The sequence below is a fragment of the Atta cephalotes genome (genome assembly GCF_000143395.1).
Source record: "Atta cephalotes unplaced genomic scaffold scaffold00013, whole genome shotgun sequence".
NCBI classification, from domain to species: domain Eukaryota; kingdom Metazoa; phylum Arthropoda; class Insecta; order Hymenoptera; family Formicidae; genus Atta; species Atta cephalotes.
In genome coordinates this window covers 1069298-1083801 of record NW_012130077.1, presented here as the reverse complement: position 1 = coordinate 1083801, position 14504 = coordinate 1069298, and the positions used below count along the sequence as shown (strand labels likewise).

Sequence of the window (14504 nt, the reverse complement as noted above, 5' to 3'; positions counted from 1 at the left end):
GTCAACTTTTAGTATTTGAATTATTTTCAAAGTTCTGAATATAATAAAAAATTATAAAAATTATATCGCGTAAAATTAATTGTAATGTTTTTTATAGATCAATAGTGTCTTAGTCGTTATCTTCGCATTTTTAAATTGCTGTTGCTGCTTTTTAATTACTGTTGATATAATATCGATTATGATAAATGAGGATAGTCGATATTTAATTGACAATAATTGTACTCAATTGCTTTCAATTAATATGATTTAAATGACGCTATTATTTATAATAACATAAAATTTATAATAACATACTAGAGGGATATAAATATATTAGAAAAAACGTATTAGGTAATTAAAAAACGTATTTGATAATAATAGAGATAACGAAATCTTTTTTGTGAATTGTAGAAAAGTGAAATTACTGGTTATGCATTCGATACAATACAGTGGCTCCTAAGAGATATATATGAATGATGAATTTGTCGTTTTCGTTTTCTTATACGCAATGATCCTGACGCTGAATTGTACACGCGACTTTACGTACCGCGATAAATCAATGATCCGACGGCCAATAGTCGTGCTGAGCAGGAAAAAGGGATTCATGAGAGATTCGATGGTATTGATATATAATATTCATAAGCAAATTGTCGTGCCACTGACATCGGCGCAGGCGTAACCATCATCGCTTTATTGTGCCATGCCGTTCATATCATATTGTTCTGGCACCTACTATCTGAAACGAAGCAAAAATATTCCTTGTTCATTCGTGCGACCTTAATCAATTTCGCTATGTCAAGGAGAATGTCGTTCATATTGATCCTCATTTTCTTTTTGCCATTTGTGCTTTGTCAAACGCCAATGAATTTGAGTAAGTATACAAAAAATTTACTCGCAGGGATACAAATGCGATATCTTTTCTTATTTTTCTTTTTCAAATATCGATAATGCAATTATTAATATTATGTTTGATAAAATCGTAATTCTCGATATTAGATAATTTTTGTTTTTACTTACAACGTTAATCTAAGTGAGTGCTTAGCTCTGTACAAGGTATATCTATTTCATATGAAATAACAATTTTAAAACAGTATGATCTATAAATATTAATAAAACTGAATAATAGTAATAATCCCGATATGATAATGAGCCTGACATTTTTTTTCCTATTTCTAAGTGGTCGTAATAGAAGAATCCGATTCATCTATTTTGGGTATTTTAAACGACGCGGTTCCAGAGGCAGAACGAAATTTTGCTAATGACATGATTACTGTTGATGTTTCTATTGTCACAGTAAATCGCGAGAATGTAGATGCAAGTTTCAAGACAGGTATGTTATACATCTATGTACATTTAAATTTGAAAATATTATACGTTGTCCGATCTTTCGAGATGCTATTTATGCATTTATGCATATTATGTAAAGTACTGTTTTTATTATTGCTCTTAGGAAAGCAATAATAGAAACTTTTATAACGAGTCTTTTATAACGAGGCAAGTTATACAAAGTTAAAAAATGTTCTTCATTTTTGTGACAGTCTGTGCCATTCTATATAAAGGAATAAGTATCATACTGGATATGACGTGGACTGGTTGGGATAAATTACGAAATATTGCGGACGAAAGAGGAATAATATACAAACGTGGCGATTGCAGTATAAGTCCGTATGTTCAAGCGATTGATGATCTTTTGATTATGAAAAACGCAACCGATGTTGGCTTAATTTTTGAAGATGAAAGAGGTGCGCAAATATTAATAGTTCACTATTGTTCACTCTTACTATACAATGAATATTTTGCATGATTTGATTTATTGTATCTATGCATTATATCCATATATAACTACATTCCATAGTATTTTTGTAAACACCGAAGTTCAATAAAAAAATGTTAAAAAAATAATTTTTTTTACAATTTAGGCTTTTTATCACTTCAGAAACAATAGGTTTAATATTTAGTAAATCGGTTTCCAATAGTTTAATCTAAAACTTTTCTGCAATGTGTATACTTAATAACTCTTATACTTATTCACGAAAATCGTATAAATCTTAATTTTTATAATAAACTTGTTTTATTTGATAGTTTTTTTCTGAATATCTTAGCTATGAAATGATGGATTTTTTAAATATAACTTTTTTTATAGTTTTTTAATCTTAAATTTCTTAAAGTTATTCCTTCACTACACAATATTTTGATGTTCCCAACAATTATGTTTAACATAAAAAAATCAGTAATAATCACCCTTTCTCTTCAGATTTGAGAAAAAAAATTGTTGAGAGAAAAAAATTGTTTGTTGTTAAATTATTGTTAAAATGAAAAATGTGGACATAGCATAATTTTTATAATAGTTCGTTAATGTTAATTAATTAGATTGATGCGTAATGATTTTAGAGTTAAATCAGAGCCTTTATTATCTTATCGGAAATTCGATAATTAGATTGGTGGTCATCGACGAATTGACAGAAAGAACTGTAGCGAAAATACGGGGTATGCGACCATCACCGTCTTATTATGTAATTTATGCTAGCACAGCGAAAATGGAAGAACTATTTAAAACGGTGAGAGATAAATATCATCGATTTTAGCACGTATACTATTTATTTTTAACACTTTAATATATGTTAATTAAACATTTGTACGTACTTTAAATCTTTAAGACTTAAATTTTTTAATGTTTAATCGTAAATAGGTATAAAGTTAAAGCAATATTTCAGGCTATTGGAGGAGGACTCGTTAAAAGAGAAGGTATCTGGAATTTAGTATTTACAGACAATAATTATAACGAATTTCGTTATATTACCGGTGATCTTCAGTTAAATGTTTCATTTACCGTTCTTAATATGAAGACTGACATTTGTTGTCGTTTAATGGGCGATGTATCTTGCACATGTCCTCCAAATTTTAAGGTCAGTTTTAATAAAATTAATTTTTTATGAAATTTGAATATCTCTATCGTTTTATACAAAAGAATTTATTATCTAGTAAATATGAAAGAAAATTAATATAATATTTATTTGGAAATAAAAGAGAGCTCTTTTATATATATTTTTTTATTAATAACTTATTAAGATCGAAGTTGTTCCTAATAAGCGTTTATAAAAAATTAATTAAAAAGAATTATGTTATGTTAGATATTCCCGCACTACTTCAAACGTTTGATTGGCTTGATCGTAAGCTTGATGAGTGATGTTCAAAGAGGAGGTGTAAGTGTAGCTGCAAAGACAGGTCAGTGTGATAAACCAGTTAATTCCACTTCAACTTCGAACATCACAATGGAAACATTCAACAAGATTTTAATGACAGTAAGTACTATCGAAGTAATTAAATATCCATTAAGAAAATAAAACATATCTGACTTATACTATGTTTATATTTATATTAGCAATTAAAGCATTTTCAAGATGAAAATTCAAAAGTAATTAACAATGTGTACTTAAATAAGTTTATTTATTTACGTTCTAGAGATTGGACAGTAACGATACTTTCGAATATTGGTCAGAGAAGGCTATGATCACTTACAAAGCGGAGATCGAGTTACAAATGGTTAGTCATGGTTTTGTAGATGCGCTCGCAACTTGGACGAGACGTACAAAAATTAAAGAAGCCGATGGGAGGAAAATAGAACCAGCCAAGCGATTCTTCCGGATTGGAACGGCACCGGTAAGAACCACATTTCGCTAAAACTTTGTTTCGTTTTATTAAACGAAAAATCAACGTTAAACGAAAATTTATCGAATAAATAATTACAAAGTGATTGTAAATGTATTTTGTAATTTTAAATAACAATTAAGTGCATTGTTAAGTCGTCAATTTTATTTAAATTAAAATTAATTATCAAGTTAATTTAGCAATTAATTAACTCTTCCAATTGTATGTATAAATTAAATTGAAATTTTATTCATGCGAAAAATATTTTTCATATTCATATTAGCGTTTTACCTATTTCGCTAATAGTAAGAAACACAACTTGTAAAAGTTGATCTAATGTTGCCTTAATTAATCTGATTAATAGTCAATACCATGGTCTGTAATTAAGAAAGATCCAGTGACGGGTCAAGACATGCGTAACGAGGATGGAAAAGAAATTTGGGAAGGTTACTGTATAGATTTTATTCAAAAATTATCCGAGGAGATGCAATTCGATTATGATCTTGTTATTCCTGAAGATCTAGAGTTTGGCAAAAAATTGTCTAATGGTGAATGGAGCGGTCTGATAGGTGATCTGGCTAAAGGAGTATGTTTAAATATTTTCTCAAAATATTCTGTATATTTTCAAAATGTTTTTCACATTTACCACGATATTTTATTTTATTTTAATATAACTTTTAATCATTCGTTGCAATTAATTGCCTTAATTTTTTTCTTTCTTATTCTGTTTTATTATGCCACACTGTAGCAATATGAAATAATATAATATTAAAAATTTTATTAATCTCAATCTTTGCAATCAGTTTCTTTTAAGGATTAAAAATTTTAACATTAATTAGTTTTAAATTTTAGCATTAATTAGTTTTGGAGTGTCCGCAAAAAGTTTTAAAAATTAAAGTAGCTTGATAATATTTTCTGACTGTAGCAAGTAAATTTGTTTAATAATAGGAAACTGATATTGCTGTGGCGTCTTTAACAATGACATCAGAGCGAGAAGAAGTTATTGATTTTGTTGCACCCTATTTCGAACAGTCCGGTATATTAATCGGTATGCAATTTAAATCTTTTTTATATTACATATTATATTTTATATGAATGCTACCAGCAAATAGAATATAAATTTTAATAAACATTTATATTCTTTTTACAATAGTTTATCTCAATTCTTATTCAATTTTTTATATATATTTTTTTTATTTTATTCAATCTGTGAGACAAGTTTTTTTAGCTAAATATGCATGTAAATGATAATTTAATATGAAAAAAATAATTTATGTTAATTTTTGTTTTCAAGTAATGAGAAAGCCAATCCGTAAAACATCTCTATTTAAATTCATGACAGTATTGAGACATGAAGTCTGGCTTAGTATAGTAGGAGCGTTAACTTTGACCGGTATTATGATTTGGATATTAGATAAATATTCACCATACAGTGCAAGGAACAATAAACGACTTTATCCCTATCCTTGTCGGTACGTATCTAATAATATATTCCTTTTTGCTGCGAGTTCTATTATATTGTAAACTACATACAAGCGATTACTTCGTATGTGTTGAATATATTTCATTGTATGTATGTAGTAGATAGCAATTTAATTTTTTATCAAAAAATTTTACCTGTTTTCTTCTTTTGGTTGAATCTAACAGACAAATTTTTTTAGAGAATTTACATTGAAAGAGAGCTTTTGGTTCGCACTGACATCTTTTACGCCACAAGGTGGTGGTGAAGCTCCAAAAGCATTATCAAGCAGAACTTTGGTTGCAGCTTATTGGCTATTCGTTGTACTGATGCTCGCGACTTTTACTGCAAATTTAGCTGCTTTCCTTACTGTGGAAAGAATGCAAGTATGTCTCTTTTATTATTTCCCACATCTAATATATTCAATGAAAATTTTTGTTTTTCTTTTTTTTATTTTATTTTATTTGGAGAGTATTATTAAAAATATTAATATTCTGTAAGACATATCATTTCTCTCATATACTAATATACGTATTTTATTTCATTACATAGTCACCTGTACAATCATTGGAACAATTGGCTAGGCAATCACGTATAAATTATACCGTTCTAACCAATTCTAGTGCTCATCAATATTTCCAAAACATGAAAAATGCCGAGGAAAAGCTATATACGTATGTAAAATATATACCATTTTTTAAATGAAACGTTATTAAGGTCATCGGCAATGTTATGCATATTTTATATTATTTGTTTGTAGAGTATGGAAAGAAATTACACTAAATAGCACCAGCGATCAAGTAGAATATCGTGTCTGGGATTATCCAATAAAGGAACAATACGGTCATATTCTACAAGCTATTACTCAAGTGGGACCAGTCAAGTCTACCGAAGATGGTTTTAGAAAGGTACAAGAAAAAAGTAGAAGAAGAGAAAAAATGTTGAGAAATTGTGAAATGCAATAGTAAATGTTTAGTTGAAATATATGATATTTTTCAGGTGATAGAAAGCGAAGAGGCCGAATTTGCGTTTATTCATGATTCGTCGGAGATAAAATATGAAGTAACGAAGAACTGCAATTTAACGGAAGTAGGCGAAGTATTTGCCGAGCAACCGTATGCTATTGCCGTACAGCAAGGCAGTCATTTACAAGAAGAAATAAGCAGAAAGTTTGATTTATTTCTTTTCTCTTTTCTATTATGCTTAATTCACTCGATTCCCAATTAAGATACTATCGATTATCATTAGAATTATAGCAAAGTATTGTATGTGTGTTTAAATGTGTGACATTTTTTTAATTCGTAAGTTTTTATGCAATTATAAATATTTTGAAACAATAAATGTATAGCGCATTAAGCATTTAAATAGCAAAAAGTTTTTAGTAATTATATTGGAATGAAATGGATTAAGTAGCAAAGATTGTCATTTTATGATCGTCACTTAGACGATAAATATGTAATATCAATAATATTATTTTTAGAATACTGGATTTACAAAAAGACAGATATTTTGAGACATTAGCAGCCAAGTATTGGAATCAGACATTAAAATCTCAATGTCCAAATTCCGATGATAATGAGGGAATTACGTTGGAGAGTTTAGGTTTGTTATTATTTCTTATACATCACTAAATTTAGATGTTATGTAAATATACCTAATATATATAGAAAAAAATTAATATATATATATATATATATATATATACACATACATATGTATGTATATAAATGTAATTATATAACAATGTTTCAATTTGCTATTGAAGTATTAATGTATTTAGGTTATTTTTTTTTAATTGATTCAAATTTTATATTTAATTAATATTTCTATAGGAGGTGTATTTATTGCAACTTTGTTTGGATTGGCACTGGCGATGATTACTTTAGCCGGTGAAGTTCTTTACTATCGTAAACGCAACAACTCTCAGAAAGGAAAACAGAATAACAAAAAGACAATTAAAGATATTGAGAATGATAAAATCATCATGCAAAAAATTGCATCAAAGCTTCGAATGAAGCCCGCGCCTACTGATGCAGTTTTCGGCAAACAACTTAATCACACGCCGCGTGTTTCACACATCTCTGTCTATCCACGAAATTTCCCTTTTAAGGAGTAAACCATTTTCAATGATGATCTATATATTACGAACTCGCAAATCATTTCTGGTTAATCCCTATGTGTTTTTCAGAGTTTTTTCCTTTTCACAATCACTTTTAATACTTAGAGTTTATCACAAAGGTCAATATACGTAGAGTTTAAGGCGCATTATGGTGTATTTGTCAAAAGATAATTATTTTTAGACAATATTGTTTTATTATAAGATTATTCTTAATTAATAAAGTATCATGCAGAAATTAGAATTAAATGATTGATTATATTTGTATAACATAAAATTCTTAAAATTATATTTATACAAATTTTTGGGAGACTGTTCCATGCTGACAAATAAATACCTTAATATTAATTAACTGTTATTGATTAGGATTATTAAATTAATTCACGTTAAGTAATAAATAATATACGCACATTTACTAAAAAAAGATGTACAATACGTTTTTAAAATATTTATATTACTATTACAAAAATAAATGAATACGCAATGTGTTATATTTATTTTTTCTTTTTCAGACTGTTAATTAAGGATAGTGACAAAATTAATTTTAATTTTAATGTTCTCTGATATCTTATTTTTATTTTTATTATTTTACATACAAAATATTAAAATTAAAATATTTTACAAAAAATTTCATATTTTATCAAAATAAAATATAAAATATCTTCTAAAATTGTCACTCTTTAAATAATGATTACTTTAATATTTTCATAGAGCGAATAACGAAAGAAATTGATTCGAACATAAAGAAAACATATAATTTTATTTAAGATAAGGATATTTATTCCTTCTCTCTTTTTATCGAAGAAAATCTGCGGTAATCTTTATATCACGTAAAAAGATCCAGCAAATATTAAAATAGCAAATAAAATTTTATTATCTTCAATAGATTTGTTATGAAGAAGAAAAATATAACTAATATAATATCTTAGGTGTGGAATACATTATATATATTTTTTTACAACGATTGCATTGGAACGGAAATATTTACAATAATACGCGCGGTCATTGATCTTCGAATTCACTTTCACATTGTATATAGTTTTGCTTCCTGAGCGTAAATAGAGCAAAAACGATGATATTCATTTAACAATTTGAAACATTTTTATTATTTTAATATTATTTTTACATTATTTTAGTATTCTGTTTAAAATTTCGAAAAAAATGCTATTTAAGTCTAATATATTTATAGTATGACATTTATAATATGATATTGCTGATAAATAATAAATTTGTAATTTTATTCTTAAGCGAATAAATATTAAATCAATTATAATTCTTCACTTCATTCATATTGATAAATTTATGCAGAGCTGTAATTTTCTTGTGTTATTAAACATTTTAAATTATCAAAATGTATACTAATACAATATATAAATACCTTAAAGTAACGGCTATGATTATGAATTTATTATCAGTAAAAGTTATATATTATTCTGTCTTTCTTTTTCCATTGATGTAATTGTGCATGTCCTACAATCTCATTATTTTCACTAGTTTTCGTCGTAAACGCTCACTCCGAGTTACGTAAATAAAAGCAAAAGTAGTTTAGGTAATCGGTCGATTGTTTCGATCACTTCGATTGGAGCGCGTCACGGTTCGTGAATTTTTCCAACAAAAGAATAAAGGCTTATGCTAGGTAGGGAATATCTGTTATTTACTACGAGTCAATATAAAGGCATTTTACACGAAGATACGATCACTTGATGAGAAAGTGATGTAGATTGTGGTTATCCTATTGGAATTGAAAATACAAATCTATTCGGGTATTAAATGATTGATGGTCTTCGAAAATGACTTGCTGCAAGGTCAGTGAAAGAGAAACGTTTAGATAGAACATTAATTCAATACTGCATTTAACTAATTGTATTAATATTAATATTTCTTTGCTTGTAATACGTGTAATAATATTGTATACTCATTCTATTTTGAAACAATTGATTTTAGATCTTTGTAAACATTTTTTCTTTAAAAAAATCTTTATCTAAACTTTATATAAAATACAATTAAAAATTAAACTGTAAAAATGTTTAAATTATTTTCTATTTCTTGTTTCAAGTAAATTTTGATCTCTATATGATCTCAAAGCTCTAAAGCCTCAATGCTATAAAGAATATCAAAAGCTGTAATTTATTTAAAATAAAGGTAAAATACAAGGATTATTTTTTTGAAGGATATTCTACATTGTAATATCTAATAGGCATATATTATTGTTATATTAAACAAAATTAATATTGCTATTGTGTTTAAATAAATAAATAAATATTTTCTTATACATTTGCAGATATATTTAACGCTATCAGCTCTAATTACTTGTTATGTAAGTGCAAATTATGAACGTTTGAAAAATTGGGGTCCATCAGAGAGCACATCGCATTCTTGGAATAACCAATATGACTTTTATGAGAGTGCTCCTTCCGAGATTTTGCCTGGTTACAGTTTTTATGAATTGAATAAAGATCGATCTATAGATCGTTTTGGAAGCCCATCTGAATCTTTTCCCGTTACTATGAAGAAAGAACCTATTGAAGAAAAATACTTGAAAAAAATTCCATTTTATGTGTTCTCTAATAAAGATTCTACAAAGTACAAGGAATTGACTCCTGACTTAGGAGTAGCGAACTGTCAAGAAATTAAGGTGAAATCAATTGGAAAGGATGGTGAACCAAGGAAAGGCGTTACAACTTGTTACAATTGCAAGGATCCAAAAACTAAATCCACGTATGAACGTTGTTTATATAGCAGTCATCCAGAAGAGAGTGTATCCGCTAATATGAAGGTGGAAAATTATTTACCCGCACCTACTAAATTCAGATATCGAAGGTAGCGATATTAAAGTATTCTTCGAATAGAAATATCACAAATAGAAATATCACATTCGCCAATTTATTGAAAGTTTGTTAAAACTTAATATTTATACTTTAAAGAGAGGCAATTTTAATAATTTTAATATTCATGTTTATACGATCGTATAATACGTTTTTTTATCCATTGTTCGAACTATAGATATATTTTTCAAAAAAGGAAAAAGTGAGACGTACTTCAATTGAACGCGAAAAAATAACGTTTCTTTTTAATTCAAAAGATTTAAAAATGATACAGCTAGATAACTTTGAATTATTTAAAGAATATTTAAGGAAATATTTTAGGAAATATTTTTAAATAGATTTAAAAAGAAGAAAATAATTTTAAACAAAAATATTAAAAAGAAATTTATTATAATCTTTCTATTTTAATTTATTTTTTCTAAAAAGAAAAATAATATCACAAAGTTGCACCAATTAAAATAAAATTTGTGCAGATTATATAATTTTCTCACTACATGCTACGATGTCATTATTATTATTTATTATCGCAGATCCAATTACGAAGAAAATAATGGTTACGGAAAAATACGAAATCCTTACCGATTTACTGATGAGTATTTTACTGATGCTACTCATGACGTGCCAGCTGCATATGAAAACAAGGGAGAAAAATGCGATAAAATTGTAAAAGATTCTATGGTGTGTATGGTGTGCAAAGACGCTAAGACCAATGGCAAATATGAGCAGTGCTCGTATGTAAAGCAGCCACATGAGAAAGCATACTCTTACGTCAAATCCAGCACATTTGGAAAACCTGAGAAAAGTGAGGAAAATGACAACAATGAACAACGTCCCGAGTTAACTTCTCATTCCGAAGTTTCTAATTTTGAAGCGTCTGATCACCAAAAAGATCATAGTCCAAGCACTGAATCTCGTGAATATTCTTATCCTAGCGAGGATTATTCCAAGAAGGCTTCGACAGTGAATGAACAGGATGAAGTGAAGGATGCTCCTTCATCAGATTGTAAACAGATACAAAAGGATTCCAAATCCTGTACAGTGTGCAAGGATTCTAAGACAGGCGGTACTTATGAGAAATGCACTTATAATTATCAACCCAGCGATAAATTATATAAATACAGCAGATCAAAAACCTTTGGATATCCGGATAAGACTTTAGATTCGACTCAGGACAGTCGGGACTCAAACAAGGGTCAAGCATCGGAAAAATCAAAGACTTTTGATTATCCGCAAAGTATCAATTCTGCGCCTGATTATATAGGTAAGATTTCAAGCTGATAGAGTAGCCTATTCTTCACGAACGATTAAACATGATTGATTCTTATATATAGTTATAAAGTCAATCAATCACATTCAACTGCTCGGCTAACTTTAAATGCAGCCATTTATTTTTTAATAATTATCCTATATAATTATTTTAATATTAAGTTATTTTAATTTAGTTATTCTAATTTCCAATTTTTTAATATTTTTAGTATTAAATTGAGAATTAAAATTCTAGTAAGAAAAAATTATTATTAAATGCTTTATATAAATACAGTTATGATATGCAATGTACTGGAACTTTTTTATCCTAAAATTATGTTCTTTGAATATATATTTTGATTAAATTCTGTTATTGTGTAATTTTGGAAAGTATATTAAAGATGCTTCTATATTCTTTAAAAAAATCGAGTTTTGCAGTACATTCGTATGCATAATATAACAAATGAAGTGTATAGCACAAGAGTTATTTGAGTTATAAATCACAGAAATTTTTACTAATAGCTTTTTAGAGAATGTATTGGCTATATTTTAATTATATTTACACTGATTTTTTTAGATAAATCAGAACACTCTACTTATCCACGAAAATCCAACAGAGAAGTAGAAGTCCCGAATGATTCTGACGGTACATCTCACAATTCACCCGAGTATAGCAGCGATTACTCTAGTTCCGAAGCGAGTGATTACCAATTTCCTTCATATAATAGCAATCCTGAATCTTATGATGGCCAAAAGACATCTTCCTCAAAACCTGTTTCGGAGACTTACTCTGAAAATATCAGTGAGGATAATTGTAAAACTTTACAGAAGGACTCAATGACGTGCAAGGTTTGCAAGGATCCGCAAACAGGCAATGATTTTGAACAATGTTCATACTCGTATCAACCCAAGGATAAGCTCTTTTCTTACAGTAAATCCAGCTCGTTTGGCAATCCACAGAAATCCGAGCAAACACCGCACGAAGACGAGCACTCATCAGACAGTTCTGAAGTTACGAAGAAGTCTTATGACAAATACGTTCCGGGATTAACTTACGAAGCTTCATCGACGGATGAAGCAACATCTAAGGATGATGCGGAAGGGAAGAAAGTAGACGCTGGATATTTGGACACTGTGAAAAAGAAGGCCGAAATCGAGGAGTTTATGCAGAAGTTTCAGAAAGAGGACCGATCGAATTGTAAAAAGATTATGCGCGATAAAATGACCTGCTACCAGTGTATCGACGACAAGGGTTTTCAAAAAGAGGAATGCGCTTTTGTCACCGGGCAGGAGCCTGACAAGGATCAGCTCGTATTTCACGAAACGAAAGAATTTCAAGTTGATTCCGTGCCCCGAGTCCGCGCTCCGAGTGACTTCAAACCCTCAAGCTCGACGAAAACGAAAGCGGTAGAGTCTTTAGAACCCAGCACGTCCGCTAGCAAAAATTCATATGTTAGACTGGAGAAGCCGGACAATGATTATCCCGATGAGGCATCGTATACCGCAGAAGAAACGAAGGAAGCTGAACCGTACGATTATACATCGGAAACAAAAGCCAAATACGACAAGGTCCTTAGATTAACTCTACCAGCATACATGTTTACCACTTCGGAACATGAAGCAGCGTTTGATGAGATTGTAGCTTCTGACCATGATCAGCGCTAAATTGTATCGAGGTGTTTGTTTCCTGGTGAAAATAGTTCTCATATTTCATATTTTTAAGTAAATTTAATATTATAAATTTAGAAGATTTCTGAAAAATACCTTAAACTTTTTTATTATAGATATTCTTCGGAAATTTCATTGAATGAAAAAAATTTTAAATATTTGAAAATGTATAAAGAATTCTAGAAAAAAATGTAGACCTTTTTAACATTTTTGAAAAATATTCCAATTTGTACAAAAGAATATAAAAAATTTTCTAAAACGTTATAAAATTATATAATCTGAAAAATTCTTTTAGAAATTTATATGTGGACATTCTAAAAAATTAAATGAAATTTTTAGAAAAAATTTTCACCAGGATTGGCACCATTATCCTTCCTTTTATCATTACATATTCGGTTATTTTTTATCTTTAAGTTAGAAATTTCTCAAGATACTGTGCTTAAACATTTCCATTGTACTTGAGAATATTAGCCTTATAATAATTATACTTTCATTGTTATTTAGTTTATAATATTTAGGTTTATTTGAGTATACATAACTTCATATTTTTAATTAAATGAATTTTTGTTGATGCAATGTAATCATTCAGTTTATCATATTATAACTTGCTACACAACATTGCATCACATAAGGTCATGAATTTAAATATCGCAATAATTTTTATAGAACATATAGTAAAATCGGTTGTAAAATTAGTAGTAAGAACAGACTTGATGATGCTAGCGAAATATTTAAAATTTAATATCTTTGTGTTTGTAATTTTCAATTTTTCATATGAATTTCTCTATTTCATATTTCCATTTCTTATTTACATGAAAATATTTAAAATTTAGAATTATTTTATATAATCCAGAAACTGTTTTTCATGGCTTCTGATATTTTGTATTCGGAATAAAAAAAAAAATATCTACGAAATCTGTATCTAAAAATCTTGTAAAAAGAAGCTATAAAATAATATAGTAAAAATTTATCAGTATGTCGTGAAAAGAGAATTTGAATCAGAATTAATTTAATTCCAAATTGGAATTATATGTCTTTTTTAAGGACAGTTATACTGATGTCTACATACGTATTTTTAATATACGTATTTTTAATATACATATATAAAATACAATGATCTTCATGTGAATCAATGCCAAGCAGATTGAGACTTTTTGGTATACCTGATGAATAATAGGAAATACGTTGTATATATCAGGATCTTAAAATAGAATCGAGCTATTTTGGCGAGCAGCGGCGGACGGCGAGCGGCGAAAGACGGTCGGCGCGCGGTGACCAGACCAGCGCGAGAGCAACGCAATGCGGCGATCAAATCGGTAAAGATGTAAGACCGTGGAGTCACATCGTCAGCTCTGCGTGCCAGTCTGTAAAGTCACGACGAGGTCTGAGCACCAAGCGATTCGAAACGACGACGGTCTGTAGTAGCTGCGGGCGCGCGCTAGTGTCGGCATCGGAGCTGCTCGTATCCCTTTTAATATCCGCCTTCTCCTCCAACTTTTAGAATCCCAAAAGTAGTATAGAGAACCGGTTTCTCTCTCTTTTTCTCCCCCCCTCTCTCTCTCTC

At 29.0% G+C, this 14504-nt stretch overlaps 2 protein-coding genes across 2 annotated transcripts; both read left to right on the top strand.

The window, feature by feature from the left end:
- The first annotated feature begins 771 nt into the window (after window positions 1–771).
- On the top strand, window positions 772–7202 carry LOC105617410 (glutamate receptor ionotropic, kainate 1). Its single transcript, XM_012198964.1, has 16 exons — window positions 772–850; window positions 1157–1309; window positions 1518–1721; window positions 2371–2537; window positions 2694–2885; window positions 3111–3281; window positions 3442–3639; window positions 3992–4213; window positions 4576–4675; window positions 4922–5099; window positions 5289–5472; window positions 5639–5760; window positions 5847–5994; window positions 6086–6255; window positions 6567–6688; window positions 6919–7202. The coding sequence occupies exons 1-16, from the start codon at window positions 772–774 to the stop codon at window positions 7200–7202; spliced, it is 2694 nt and encodes an 897-aa protein (XP_012054354.1).
- A 1790-nt stretch (window positions 7203–8992) lies between these two features.
- Window positions 8993–12937, top strand: LOC105617660. The gene is made up of 4 exons (XM_012199217.1): window positions 8993–9007; window positions 9484–10022; window positions 10558–11288; window positions 11859–12937. Exons 1-4 carry the CDS (start codon window positions 8993–8995, stop codon window positions 12935–12937), a joined length of 2364 nt encoding a protein of 787 aa, XP_012054607.1.
- Window positions 12938–14504: the final 1567 nt, after the last annotated feature.

Bases quoted from the DNA above. Each gene is read 5' to 3' on its own strand.
- LOC105617660 (XM_012199217.1), top strand. The intron at 10,023-10,557 runs GTAGCGATATTA...TTATTATCGCAG, and splicing joins ACTAAATTCAGATATCGAAG to ATCCAATTACGAAGAAAATA. The intron at 11,289-11,858 runs GTAAGATTTCAA...TAGATAAATCAG, and splicing joins TTCTGCGCCTGATTATATAG to AACACTCTACTTATCCACGA.
- LOC105617410 (XM_012198964.1), top strand. From the start codon at position 772: ATGTCAAGGAGAATGTCGTTCATATTGATCCTCATTTTCTTTTTGCCA. The intron at 851-1,156 runs GTAAGTATACAA...CCTATTTCTAAG, and splicing joins TCAAACGCCAATGAATTTGA to TGGTCGTAATAGAAGAATCC. The intron at 5,100-5,288 runs GTACGTATCTAA...AAATTTTTTTAG, and splicing joins CTTTATCCCTATCCTTGTCG to AGAATTTACATTGAAAGAGA.